General features: G+C 45.6%; 1 protein-coding gene across 1 annotated transcript in view; it reads right to left on the bottom strand.

Annotated features, from left to right (window-relative positions):
• Nucleotides 1-13,135, bottom strand: part of LOC308463714 (inverted formin-2-like) — a 31,878-nt gene extending 18,743 nt beyond the window's left edge. Inside the window, exons 1-6 of the mRNA XM_080982295.1 lie at nucleotides 13,051-13,135; nucleotides 4,608-5,055; nucleotides 4,156-4,298; nucleotides 3,289-3,350; nucleotides 2,017-2,119; nucleotides 476-561 (exon numbers count right to left, since the gene is read on the bottom strand). Coding sequence (XP_080838421.1) covers nucleotides 476-561; nucleotides 2,017-2,119; nucleotides 3,289-3,350; nucleotides 4,156-4,298; nucleotides 4,608-5,043 — 830 coding nt within the window. The 5' untranslated portion in view covers nucleotides 5,044-5,055; nucleotides 13,051-13,135. The remainder of the gene's footprint in view (nucleotides 1-475; nucleotides 562-2,016; nucleotides 2,120-3,288; nucleotides 3,351-4,155; nucleotides 4,299-4,607; nucleotides 5,056-13,050) is intronic.
• Nucleotides 13,136-14,099: the final 964 nt, after the last annotated feature.

The raw sequence follows: 14,099 nt of genomic DNA, 5'->3' as shown, positions 1-14,099 counted from the left end.
ACAGCAATGAAACTGGGCAAGCTGCTCCAAAATCAAGGCAAAGAAAAAGACAATAATATATTGTATGATCTGTTAATAGTTCACAGAATATTGTTCAGAATGGAAAATAGGGAAAAGAAATACTGGACAAATCCTTCCTCAGCATTCTGTTGGCGCAGGAAAGGCTTACAAATGTAAAAACAAGAAAAGGGTAAAAACAGTTCCGTACGTAAAAACAATACAAACATTTTAAAAACAATTGCACGTAGCCAAACTGTTAAAACTATAGTAATTCCAATAGAGATGCAGACTTAGGTGACACAAACGTTTCACTCACAATCCCCTGCTGTCAGTCCTCTGCCGCCAGCGCCACCCCACAAGAAACTGCTGCCTGAGGCAGCCACATCACTCTACTTAATGGTAGAACCAGCCCTGCAAACGCCTATGCTAGTCATGCAGAACTTGTAGGCAAGGGGAAGTAAAAGACGGCTCTTACCTGGGAACTTCAAGGAGACACAGATAAAACTGATCTGCATTTCCAAGCTTGGCTTTTTCGCCCTTGAATGCTTTCATTCTCTCAATCTGACAAAAGAGAGGAAGACTCGTCACTACCAGCTCTGAACTGCAAGCAGCGATACCCAGACATAGTACATTGCTTTTCTTTTTGTAAACCACTTAAAGTGTGTGTTCTCCTCCCTTTAACTGTATGAAGCAAGAAGCATTTTATAAATTAAGAAATAAATAATAAGAAGAGGACTAAAGTTCCCAGAGCCCTTTGGGGGATGCATGCTCTAGCTATCTCCGGCTTGGACTACTGCAATGCACTCTATGTGGGGCTACCTTTAAAGGTGACTCGGAAACTGCAATTAATCCAGAATGCGGCAGCTAGACTGGGGACTGGGAGTGGCCGCCGGGACCACATAACACCAATCCTGAAAGATCTTCATTGGCTCCCAGTACGTTTCCGAGCACAATTCAAAGTGTTGGTGCTGACCTTTAAAGCCCTAAACAGCCTCGGTCCTGTATACCTGAAGGAGCGTCTCCACCCCCATCGTTCAGCCCGAACACTGAGGTCCAGCTCCGAGGGCCTTCTGGCGGTTCCCTCGCTGTGACAAGTGAGGTTACAGGGAACCAGGCAGAGGGCCTTTTTGGTAGTGGCACCTGCCCTGTGGAACGCCCTCCCAGCAGATGTCAAGGCAATAAACAACTATTTTACTTTTAAAAGACACCTGAAGGAGGCCCTGTTTAGGGAAGTTTTTAATGTCTGACGCTGTATTGTTTTTGATATTTGGTTGGAAGCCACCCAGACTGGCTGGGAAGACCCAGTCAGGTGGGCGGGGTATAAATAATAAATTATTATTATTAATAAAATGTGAGAGGCATCATGCCGCCGAATACAACTTGCTGGGAATTGCAGGTGGGCAGAGCGCTGTGGAGCTTATGCCCAGCTTTGCAGACTGTGTGGCCTCTGAGAACAGAACTGGATGAGCCATTGGCCTGATCAAAGCAGGCTCGTCTTATGGTATGTATGCACTCACGTGCCTTGCCAGCTCCAGGGAGGTCAGGAGCACCACTTGTGATTGCCTAGCAACTTCCAAATATGCTCTCTTAATAGTTGCAGAGCATGACTAATGGCTTTGAGACAACTCTCAAGTTATTTCTTAACTTAACCTTCAGAAATAGCAAGACAACTGGCACGGGTTCCGGTTCCACGAATGAAAGAAAGCTAGTCTGGTGCAGTGATGACAGTGGGGAGTGGAGAACCTTCACTCCCAATTTGGGGGTTGCATTCCCCTGGGGGTTCTTCTGTGTGTCAGTGGTGGGTGGGGCCACAGGCAAAAATGGGTGGGGCCACAGGCAAAAGTAGGCAGGTCAGGGACACTCCCTTCTCTCCCTCCTCCGATCTTCCCATCTGCGTGTAATTAAGCCACGCATAATGGCCTCAGCTGTTACAGGGTCAGGGAAATTACGACAAATTTCTTGGTGCACTAATAAGCACATCTAAAATTAATATAGGGGGGAAGCCAGTATTCATACCTCATGGTTTTTGGGCAAAAGCTTCATTAGGTTTTTCAGGGTCTCTTCGTCAAACATGCTCCTGTCTCCTTTCCAAATCATGTCGGCTATTTGCTGATTCGAGCTACAGGAAAGAAGTGGAATGGTTAAGATGCACAAATATAAAAGCTAGGAAGAAATCTCAGCACAGGCGCCCCGTCCCCCCAACTTACGTGGGAGTTACGTTCCGGGGCCCCGCGTGCATAAGTGAAATCACATCAAGTGGGGAGCACCCTCTAAACACCCTTTAAACACCCTCTCTTCAATCAAAAGTACTGGATCCAAAAATACCCACAGCTAGAATTGAAAATCTGGAGGAGGCGAGAGGACATGCGGGGAGGCTGAGCAGTGTAAACAAAGCCCCACTGCGCCTCATGTCTCTTTGGGGCTTCCTCCACCCTCACTGACCTCCTCTTCGGGCTCCAGGGAGGGTCTGCTTGCAAGCCACGAGGACTCATCAGCTCTCTCCCGCAATTTCCAGGTTTTAATTGAATTATTTACTTATTTCCTGGCGACGCACCTATTCGCGGTTGTGCAAAAGTCAGTAGTGTATGGGGGGTGGGATGCCTGTAAATGGGAGAGTTGTTGGCAGGGTTGTTGACCGGTTGGATCCAGTTCACATGCTTTATTACTGAAGGACCCATGCAAAGTGAAATCACAGCACAAATCCCTTGGCAGATGGCTTGCGTCAGGACTTTCCAAACTGTGCGTCGCGACACATTAGTGTGTTGGCTGCAGTGTGTAAGTGTGTCGTGCAAACGCTCCCCGCGCTCCTCCCCCGGGAGCTGGAAAGGGGATAGTTTAACCTCTGGTTTGCTAGTAAAACTGAATTACCGTGTCGCGAAATTATGCAAGTCTAAAAAGTGTGTCGCCAACATGAAAAGTTTGGAAAGCTCTGGGCTTACGTAGTCATCTCCTTTGGTTCCCCATGCTGTGTTCAGCCAGCTTGGCCCATCTTAAAAACTTTTGTCATACTTATATGCTCTTACTGGTGGTAGAGAGGAAACAAACTGGAAGTAGAGAGGTCATCTCAGTGGCATCTCCTGCTAAAACGGATCTCAGAAAGACCTCTGCCTTGAGACCTTGGACAGCCAGTGCCAATCAGACTAGACAATAGATGCGCCAACGATCTGATGCCCTACAAGGCTTCATATTTGCTCATGTTGAAGTTCTGCCTATGCTGCTGGGGGCCAGGTTTAGTCATCGCTCCCCCTCACCCCACCCAACGCATTTCATTGACCAAGTAACTCTCACCATTTAAATTGCTTTAGCACTATGTTCAGATGGAGACTTTTCTTTCGATCTACGAAGGAAATCTGTTTAAGAGGGGGGTAGTTAAAAAAAATTAGTAGCAGGAACAAGTTAATACTGCTTGCCTACTTTCTTTGAACAAAGCTCTGAGACACAGAGAATGTGCAGCGGTTTTCAGATTCCTCACCATCTCCCCACTTCCTAGCATTTTTATAGTGCGTTATGTTGTGTTGTTATGTTATGTTTTATGTTATGTTATGTTATGTTATTATGTTTTGTTATTATGTTATGTTATGTTATGTTGTTATGTTATGTTATGTTATGTTATGTTATGTTATGTTATGTTATGTTATGTTGTTATGTTGTTATGTTGTTATGTTATGTTATGTTATGTTATGTTATGTTATGTTATGTTATGTTATGTTATGTTGTTGTTATGTTGTTGTTACATTATGTTATGTTTTATATTATGTTACATGTTGTCGTTGTTATGTTATGTTATGTTAATCTGCTTTCCTCACAAAATTGACCCAAAACAAACTAATACAGTATAAACCCAAAAAGCCAATCAGAAAAGGCACATCCTAAAAACACATTTGTACAAACAAAAGACAGGTCTTAAGAGATGCCAAGGGGCTGACTTTGGTAATCTTTCGAAACATGGCAAGGCCAAAATTTGGTGCCCTCAAATGGATCTTTACAGCTATGGATCTTCTCAATTTTTGCTCCCTCTTGGCTTGCCGTCCTGTGCGAGGGAACCAGCCCCCTCTCCCGGCTCAAAATCCAGCACTGGCGATCCTGCCCTGCTAAAAGAGATCACAAGTGCTTAAAACCCATCAAATTATGGGGAATGACACTCAGCTATTGTACCTCCTTTGGCTTCTTCAGTCTGAGTTCTGTTTTCTCCTGCTGGCTTGCCTGAGGTACACAGAAGAGTCGCTCTATGCTAATATAATCAGGCTCTATAGCTTCATCACCATTGGTCACCGCTGAAGTCCAGAGAGAACGGCCACCTGGAAAAGACACACAATGATGGAGCGTTTCCAGCTCTACAATCCTATGATTCTATGGACATCTGCAGTGCCACAGGTTAACCACCCCTGGTTTATTATAGAACACACTTGAAAACAGCCCTGCTGGAGCCAGACCAAAGACCCATCCAGTCCAGCATCTTAATAATAATAATTTTATTATTTAAGCCCCATCAGGCTGGGTTGGCTTGTTCTCAGATGCCCATGGGAAGCCCACAACCAGAACCTGAATGCAATGGCACTTTCCCTACACAGTGGGCAGCAGAGGTAGAACACAGCCAGCGTACTCACTTTTCGTGGCATCTAAGGGAAGCGTTTGCCAGTTGAACGGCTTCATTTTCAGCATTGGCCTCTGAGCCTTCGTGGAGCCTTCAACGCTGCAGGACGGCAGGGCCTTGTTGCACAGAGATGTGGCCTTCATCAAAGGAGGGGAAGGAGGGGGTGGCAGAGGTGAAAGCGGAAGCCGCAGCATAGGCAGAGACGGGAACTCTCTGGGCGTGGCATGTGCAGTTGGAAGCTGGCAAGACTGCAAGTGCTCAGAGGATGGAGATGTTGTCGTGGCTTCCATTGGGTCAAGTATATCTGGAGAGCTTCTCTTTCCACTTGAGGGTTCTTCTTCCAAGTCCATGTCAACCTGAATGCACTTACTTGTTTTCTTGGTAAGCTGTTTTGCACCCATGTGGCTTTTCGCAAAACATTCTTTGCAGGTCAGAGTTTGCTCCATCATGGCTTTTTCTTCCTTTCATTCCAAAACCCCCCAAAAGAGAATGGAGACATTTATTTTCAAAACTGGGATCAAGCAAGAGCATTTCCATCCACGGTGTATCTAAGAGTGATTCTGAAAACATCGGTGATGATTGTGTTGAATCTGCCATATTTGAAATCATAATCAAGAACACTGAAACCAGTACCAAAAAAATCAAGGTTATGGGTTTGATTCCCGTATGGGACAGCTGCACATTCCTGGACTAGGTGATCCTCAGAGCCCATTTTAACTCTACAATTCTATAATTTGCACTGAGTAATGGAATCACAACATATTGGGCATGTGTCTGTTGTATCTCGAATTACAGATAGAGCTGTATATGGAACCCTGTACGGCACAGTATTTTTCGCTCCGTAAGACACACTTTTTCCCTCCTAAAAAGTAAGGGGAAATGTGTGTGCATCTTATGGAGCGAATGCAGGTGGGAGGCAGGCGGGAAAAGCCCCCAAGAGCCGCACACACACTCCGCTGTCACTGACGGGCTGTCCTTCTCCCACCTCGTAGAAATGCCCACAAGAGCCGTGCACCCTTTAAAGAGTGTGCGGCTCTTGCTGGCTTTTGCAAGAGATGGGAGAAGGGACAGAGGGCAGTCCCTCAGTCCCTTTCCCCACCTCCCGGAAAAGCCCCCAAGAGCCACGCTCCCTTTCACGAGCCGTGTGGAGCTCCACGCGGCTCGTGAAAGGGAGCGCTGAGCAGAGCTTGGGATGCCTACAGGCTCTGCTCAGCGCTCCCTTTAAAAATATTTTTTTCTTGCATTCCCCCTCTAAAAACTAGGTGCGTCTTATTGTCGGGTGCATCTTATGGAGCGAAAAATAGGTAGTTTACAAAACTGGTGCTTCTGGCACAGACACTTGTGCCCAAAATACATTTTTTCTTCTCAAAAGAAAAACTCAAGTTGAGTTCTAGCCCTCGTTAAGTTGTGGGTGAACATATCAGACGACACAGCGATTCTTCAAACAGCTCTTGTTTATTCACAGGCCAGGCCAGAACTGAACTGAAGGGCTCAGCCAACCTGCTTACAAAGAGCTCCAGTACCACGTTACTGTAACAACTTTCTAAAACTATCCAATCACTGAACGTCACTTTCAATCCTTCATTTGCATAACTATTTACAGTATCCCCCTGCTGGCCCAGGGTGAGAACTTCAGTACATAACACCCGTGTTCTGGGGAAGGACCATAGTTTCGTGGTAGTCCATCTGCCTTGCATACAGAAGGCCCCAGGTTCAGTCCTTGGTGTCTCCAGGTGAGGCGGAGAATGGCTGCCATCTTGAGAGAGCCATTTCCAGTTTAATACTGAGCTAGAGGGTCCCATACTCTGACACAACATAACATATATGCAACTGCTTTCAAGCTATCTTTGCCCTTCCTTTAAAAAAATGAAAGCTGGTGGTATATATCTGATAGCCAGCTCAGTTCTCCAAGTACAATTAGTTCCTTAGGCAGCCAAAACAGCACCAACCGCAAAGAACAGGGATATATCAGAGGAAGCTGCTCTCTGCTGAATCAGACCCTTGGGGACTTCTGGAGCAGTGCACTCGGAGGATGGGTGAAGGATTGCGCTCTTGGCAACTCGAGGCAGTCCAGACGCCAGAGAAAACCGAGGGAGAACAGGAGGCGTGAGTTTTCCCGAGCTCAGGTGGGGATCCTGAGTACAGAGCCCAGGGCAGCGCATTGAAGGGGTTTCCCCAAAACCATTTAACATCCATTTTAAAACGTCTGTTAACGTCTCCAAACCCGGCGAGGAAGCGCTGAACTCTCCATTAAGTTTAAAACTGGAGATAAAGAGACCCCTGCCCCTCCCTCCTTATAAAGAACCGGAAACTGGAAAACTGCTGGTTATCGGAAGAGCACAGGGGCGGAGGCAGCAGAAACAAAGAATATATAAAATACAGAGTGAGCTTTTAAGAGTGAAAGGGGACCAATCCCCACAGCACTAACAGTTACTGTTCTTAAACTTCACAAAGGTGCCTTATAAGAGTGAATATAACCCAGCAGAGAGATTTAAAACAGGAAAGATAGAGACTGCTGAGACAGAGACTGCTTAAACTGCAAACACATAGGGATGTATCAGAGGAAGCTGCTCTGTGCTGAATCAGACCCTTGGGCCCATCTAGTTCAATACTATCTACTCTGACTGGCAGCAGCTCTCTGGTATTTCAAGAAAGGGGACACTCGCAGCCCCTACCTGGTGATACCAGAGGCTGAATTTGGGACTTTATGTATTATTATTTTTATTATTATAAAATGCAGGATAAATACACAAAATACATAAGAAATACAAGGAGGAAAACCCATAACGCCCCCCCCAACACATTTAAAGGCCTAGTTGAAGAGGAACGTTTGCGCCTGGAATCTAAAGATATAATAATAATAATTTATAATAATAATTTATTATTTATACCCTGCCCATTTGGCTGAGTTTCCCCAGCCACTCTGGGCGGCTCCCAATCAAGTGTTAAAAACAGTACAGCATTAAATATTAAAAACTTCCCGGAACCGGGCTGCCTTCAGATGTCTTTTAAAGATAGGATAGCTGCTTATTTCCTTGACATCTGAAGGGAGGATGTTCCACATATATAATGAAGGAGCCAGGCAAGCCCTCCCTGGGCTCAGCATTCCACAAACAGGGAGCCCCTGCAGAATATAGATAACTCAGTTGGTTAGATCATGGGTAGGCAAACTAAGGCCCGGGGGCCGGATCCAGCCCAATTGCCTTCTAAATCCGGCCCGCAGACAATCCAGGAATCAGTGTGTTTTTACATGAGTAGAATGTGTCCTTTTATTTAAAACGCATCTCTGGGTTATTTGTGGGGCCTGGTGTTTTTACATGAGTAGAATGCGTGCTTTTATTTAAAATGCATCTCTGGGTTATTTGTGGGGCATAGGAATTTGTTCATTCCCCCCCCCCAAAAAAAATATAGATAGTTTGGCCCCCACAAGGTCTGAGGGACAGTGGACTGGCCCCCTGCTGAAAAAGTTGGCTGACCTCTGGGTTAGATTAATTGATTTTGCCAACAGATGGCTCTGCACAACTCCTTTTACAGTGTGGTGTAGTGGTTAAGAGCAGTGGACTCGTAATCTGGGGAAGCGGGTTTGCTTCCCTGCTCCTCCACATGCAGCTGCTGGGTGACCTTGGGCCAGTCACACTTCCTTGAAGTCTCTCAGCCTCACTCACCTCACAGAGTGTTTGTTGTGGGGGAGGAAGGGAAAGGAGAATGTTAGCCGCTTTGAGACTCCTTAAAGGGCGTGAAAGGCGGGATATCAAATCCAAACTCTTCTTCTTCTTCTTCTTCTTCTTCTTTAGAAGAAAAACTAAAGAAGGAGACTGGGCAGCCCTTTGCCCCTTTAGCATCTCCGCCAAGTGACATTTCAGCAGCGGAAAGATCTTAAAGAAATATTCGCTTTGCACCAGAATTCTGCTTCCATTCTTGGATTCTGAAACCAAAACCTAATTGCCCCATGCAGTAATTGGTGTTTGCCTAGACCCCACTTTGAAGCCTGCCTCTGGATTTTGACACACAAAGCCTGCTAAGAAGTCCTGCATGGGCAAAGCAGCTGCTCTGTTGCCGAGTTACAGCCCTGCCTCAGTTCAGGGGGTCCCAAAGATTTGCAGAAGCACAAAAAAATCTTTAGAAATGAAGAACCAAGGAACTGAAACTCCCTACCTGCCCAAACCAGCCCAGTCACAAGGTCAACCAATCCAGTGGGGACTGAGCATGCTCAGTGAACAGTGACTGGCTTTTAGGGGTAGGATAGACAGAAAACAAGGTGGGGTAGGGAATGGAATGGAATGGAGAGTCATGGGAGAGAAAGCATAGCTAGAGGGCTTCACGCTGCAACATTTCGTTGCAGATCCCACTTACATTATCCAGACATTATTAAACTCTCAGGATGCATATATACCTAATGCAGGTATTTGACTTGAGTTTCTGATAAAAGTATTTATGCTGATATTTGCCCTCTTTCAAAGCTGAAAGACATTGTACCGCATATTACCCAAACAATTAAGGTGATTCAAGAAACATACGGGGTAACAACTGTGGAGTTTAAAAGGTACCTATGTTAGTAGTTTTAAACACCGTATATGTTTAAACAATAGACTTATGTCGCAGGAGAAAAATAGCAACCCACCTCGTAATGAAAACATTTAGACTAAAATTAAATCGCAAAAAATAAATATTTCCAAACTTAAAAATAACAATATGAAACTCCTACAGATGCTCACTGTGTTTTTAATGCAATCCAGTTAAGATTTACTCTAGGTGATAAAGGAATTTACAGAGAAGTACACCACAGATTACTTTTTGAAACATACTATAAAACTATTGCCTGTAAAAAACGAGTTGTGTTATCCCTCTTTATAAAGAGAACTTTACCTTACTTTGTTGGTTAAATATTCAAGACAACTGACTCAGTTGACTTTAAAGCAAAAACCCCAAGTGTATGACTTGCAGCTAACAAACAGCAGTAAATTTGTCAACTCATCCTAATTCCTAATTAACCAATCCTACCTCAAACACTTACACGTGAGACACAGGTGGGTCACATTCACAACCTATGCTTAAAGCACTGTGATACCACTTTAAGCAGTCGTGGCTTCCCCCAAAGAATTCTGGGAACTGTAGTTTGTTCAGGGTTTTGAGCATTATTAGGCCCTATTTCCCAGTGAAGCTACAGTTCCCCAGGAAGAGGGGGTTGCCTGTTAAAGCACAGGGAAAAGTGGCCCTGGAGGTAGGAACCGTTGTGCTAATAACTCATGCAAAGCAGCGCATTGTGGAGACCAGCCCGGAGAAAGATGGAAAGAGCATCTTTCCTCCACTAGATGGTGCACGCTCATTACGCAGTCCTTCCTTCAGAAGCTGGGCTACCCTAGGTCCTTTCCCATTGGGTGACAATTCTTGGTCACCTGGGAAACCCAGGGACCAGTGAGGGTGCCGCTTTGCATCGCAAGGGTTACCCATTCCACCAGACACACACAATGCAGCAGCTGTACATAAATGGCTTTGTTATGCAACTGGTCTGAAGCAGAAATGTGCGAGCCTTTCCAGAAAGATATTTGCTTGGCTGCTTTTCCTGAGCCAGGAGAAGGGGGGAGGGGGGAGAAGGGAGAAGAGTTTCAGAAAAAAACAAAGCACCACAAAGAAATCAGGTCCATGCTAGTTTTGTTGCACCTGGCTGTGTTGGACACAGCAAGGAATAATTATTTAATTACTTTCAGGAGTAAATAGGGGAGCCGCCTTCCACGTCCCAGAGCTGTTCCTGTGCCCTTATCTCAACAAGGACAGACTATTGTTGTCTATGCTCTGGTAACCTCTAGGTTAGATTACCACAACACGTTATATGTAGGCCTGCCTACATGTGTGTCCATGGGCTTTAAATGAGCAATATGGCTCTATATCTGAAATTCTTCTTGGGTGATCACTCAGAGCCACACGATCTTCCGCAGTGGGTACATAGGCTTCTGGACAGGAGTTGGCCAAATGTGTCTTCCTCCTAGCACGTTTGTCGCTTTCGTCCTGAGGTCGATTATCTTCAAAGTCCATGACACCTTTGGTAAAGGTTGTTCTCCAATTAGAGCGCTCGCAGGCCAGTGTTTCCCAATTGTTGTGTTTATACTACATTTTTTTAGATTTGCCTTGAGAGAGTCTGTAAACCTATTTTAATACAAATAGATAAGTGTGGTTCTTGCACAACAATATTTGGAAAGAGCAAAAAAAGAGAGGTGTGGGGGGATGCGGGTGGCGCTGTGGTCTAAACCACTGAGCCTCTTGGGCTTGCCAATTGGAAGATCGGCAGTTCGAATCCCCGTGATGGGGTGAGCTCCCGTTGCTCGGTCCCAGCTCCTGCCAACCTAGCAGTTCGAAAGCACGTCAAAGTGCAAGTAGATAAATAGGTACCGCTCTGGCATTTCCGTGCTCTGCTCTGGTTTCGCCAGAAGTGGCTTAGTCATGCTGGCCACATGACCCAGAAAAACTGTCTGCGGACAAACGTTGGCTCCCTTGGCCAGTAAAGCGAGATGAGCACCGCAACCCCAGAGTCGTTCATGACTGAACTGTCAGGGGTCCTTTACCTTTACCTTTTTAAGAGAGGTGTGGCACCATGGAGTGCTTCAGAACCATGGAGTGCTTCAGCAGACAAAGCAGATTTGGAAAATGTGTTTTCAGCTGTGGTGCAGAACAACAAAGGCAGAACAAAATGGGAAATACTAGACATTTGTGCTAAGAAATGTTACAGGATATCAGAAGGAAGCTGCAGAACATTGACTGATTGTAGTATGTCCACCCTGGAACTTTTTCATGTGCAAGCAGTATTGAAAATGGCATCTAGTATACTCATCCTGATAATGTCATGAGCACAAATAGACATGAATGCACAATAAAAAAGGTTGTTTGGAGTGGTCCTTATGCAGTGCTTTTTTTCTTTAAAAAAATGTTTAGGGGTACTTTCATTTTCCTACTCATATTGAAATACTGATCCTCAATGAGGCCAAACTTGAGATTCACAAAATGTTAGGGGTATGTGTCCCCCCAGAAAAAAAATTACTGCCCTTATGTATGTACTCCTTTACGTTCCATGATGGGTAGGATGTAAGTGTCCTAAATAATAATAAAGGTCTCCTTTGTGTTCAAAAGTTGCTCATCAGTTGCTCATAAAATATAATCAATCCAGGGAACAGTTCTGCGGAACTTGAAACTTCGCATATACTGTGCTGTGAACTTTGGTAGATCCTAATAGAGGAATTGTTTTACTGTCCAGTTTTGTTCAACAGGATCTGCTTTAGATAAACTTAAGAGACAAAGTTTCCTGTAGCTTCATCTGGTGCACAAATCTGCCCTTTTCATTTTTTTCTAGGCCCACCCCACAAAATTACAAGCACACAGACTCATGCATGGCAGTTTGTGTGTTTTTCTGTTTATATCCTTCCTCTGTTTCCCTAGTTTGGCTTCTCTTTGTTTGTACTATGGCTGCAACAGAGGCAGAGTCTCCCTCTCCCGGACTGACCCTGGGCAGAGAGCTATTGTTCCTGCTTCTGCGCACACTGCCACAGTAGGTTGGCAAGTTGCCTGAAGCTGCGAGCCTCCCCTCCTCCACCTTAGTCTCACAGGAACATGAAGCAGCTGAAGCCTGCTTTCCTAAGCCTGTGGCCGCAGAGTAGATTTTTAAAAAGCACAAAGACAAACTCTTGCATGCTTCCTCTGGTGTCAGCCCACTGCATCTAATAGGATGTAAAGGTAAAGGGACCCCTGACTGTTAGGTCCAGTCGCAGACGACTCTGGGGTTGCGGCGCTCATCTCACTTTATTGGCCGAGGGAGCCGGCATACAGCTTCTGGGTCATGTGTCCAACATGACTAAGCTGCTTCTAGCGAACCAGAGCAGCGCATGGAAACGCCATTTATCTTCCTGCCGGAGTGGTACCTATTTATCTACTTGAACTTTGAGGTGCTTTCAAACTGCTAGGTTGGCAGGAGCAGGGACCGAGCAGTGGGAGCTCACCCCATCGCGGGGATTCGAAACTTCGACCTTCTGATTGGAAACCCCTAGGCTTTGTGGTTTAGACCACAGCACCACCCGTGCTGTGTACAGTGGTACTTCGGGTTACTGATGCTTTAGGTTACAGATGCTTCAGGTTACAGACTCCGCTAACCTAGAAATAGTACCTTGGGTTAAGAAATTTACTTCAGGATGAGAACAGAAATGGCACAGCGGTGGTGCAGCAGCAGCGGAAGGCCCCATTAGCTAAAGTGGTACCTCAGGTTAAGAACGGACCTCCAGTTTCAGGTTAAGAACAGACCTCCAGAACGAATTAAGTTCTTAACCCGAAGTACCACTGTACTAGGTAGTAGTACTGTGTACTAAGATGTACTCCCTAGCAACATGTAAACAACTTCAGCATTGCTCCCGATTACTAAGCATGTTAGCATTGCAACTTTAAAAAATCTGCTTTCTCTCTGGGAAAAGGCTTACCACATCATTCTGTCCTGAAGGCCAAGGTTCAAAATGACTGTTTCTTTTATGAAACCTCCAGGTGTTGTGGTGGGCTTCCAACAGCCCCAAGGGTGATGGGAGCTGTAGTCCAACAACAGCTGGCAGGGGCCATAGGTTCCCTGACCCTGTTTCAGGACAATTTCCCATGGCAGCTGGTCATAGGTAGCGTACCATACCCTCCAACATTTCTCCAATGAAAATAGGGACATCCTATTCCATAATAATTTTATTATTTATACCCTGCCCATCCGACCAGGTTGTCCCAGCCACTCTGGGTGGCTTCCAACATATATACAAACATAATAAGACATTAAACATTTAAAAAAGCTTCCCTATACAGGGCTGCCTCCGGGGTCACATAACTCCACCTGCAAACTAGTGACAGTCTGGAAATGGTCCTGATGGTGAATGATCTAGAATTAGCATGAGCACAGGAACTGGTCTGGCAAGATCTTTGCCCAGGCATGCCTGTCAACGACTCTGCCTTCTCTGATGGTTATAAGTTCAGTTGCTGTCCTGCAAGGCAGGAGGACAAGTCAGAGGCATAAGACGTGCAGTGGCTACTAGCAACAACGGTTATGCTCAGACTTCAGAGTTGGAGGCAGCGATGCTTTTGAGCACAAGTTGCTGGAAACCACAGGAAGGGAGACAGTGCTTGTGCTCAGGTCCTGCTTTCAGGTTTCCTGCAGGCATCTGGTTGACCCCCCGTAAGAACAAGATGCTGGACTAGAATTATGGAGAAGGCTCCTCTTGTGCTTCCTGGAGATAAACTTGCTGCTGTTTATCCCTCTCCCAGGCCAGCGAAGCTGTTATGTACTGAGTTGAATAGGATCCAAAATGCAGCAGCCTGATTGGTCCTAGAACAATGGGATTCAGAATGCAGCAGTCTGATTAGTCCGAGAACAATAGGATCCAGAATGCAGCAGTCTGATTGGTCCACAGGAGCCACCCAATCCAGCTCCAGGTGGAAGTGAATCCGCAACCTGATTGGCCCACAGGAGAATCCCGGAATTAGCCAATCTCATGGG

The sequence above is a fragment of the Podarcis pityusensis genome (genome assembly GCF_964106645.2).
Source record: "Podarcis pityusensis genome assembly, chromosome: 1".
Lineage (NCBI taxonomy): Eukaryota > Metazoa > Chordata > Lepidosauria > Squamata > Lacertidae > Podarcis > Podarcis pityusensis.
The sequence above is the reverse complement of the archived record's forward strand: the minus strand, read 5'-3'. Positions and strand labels throughout refer to the sequence as shown.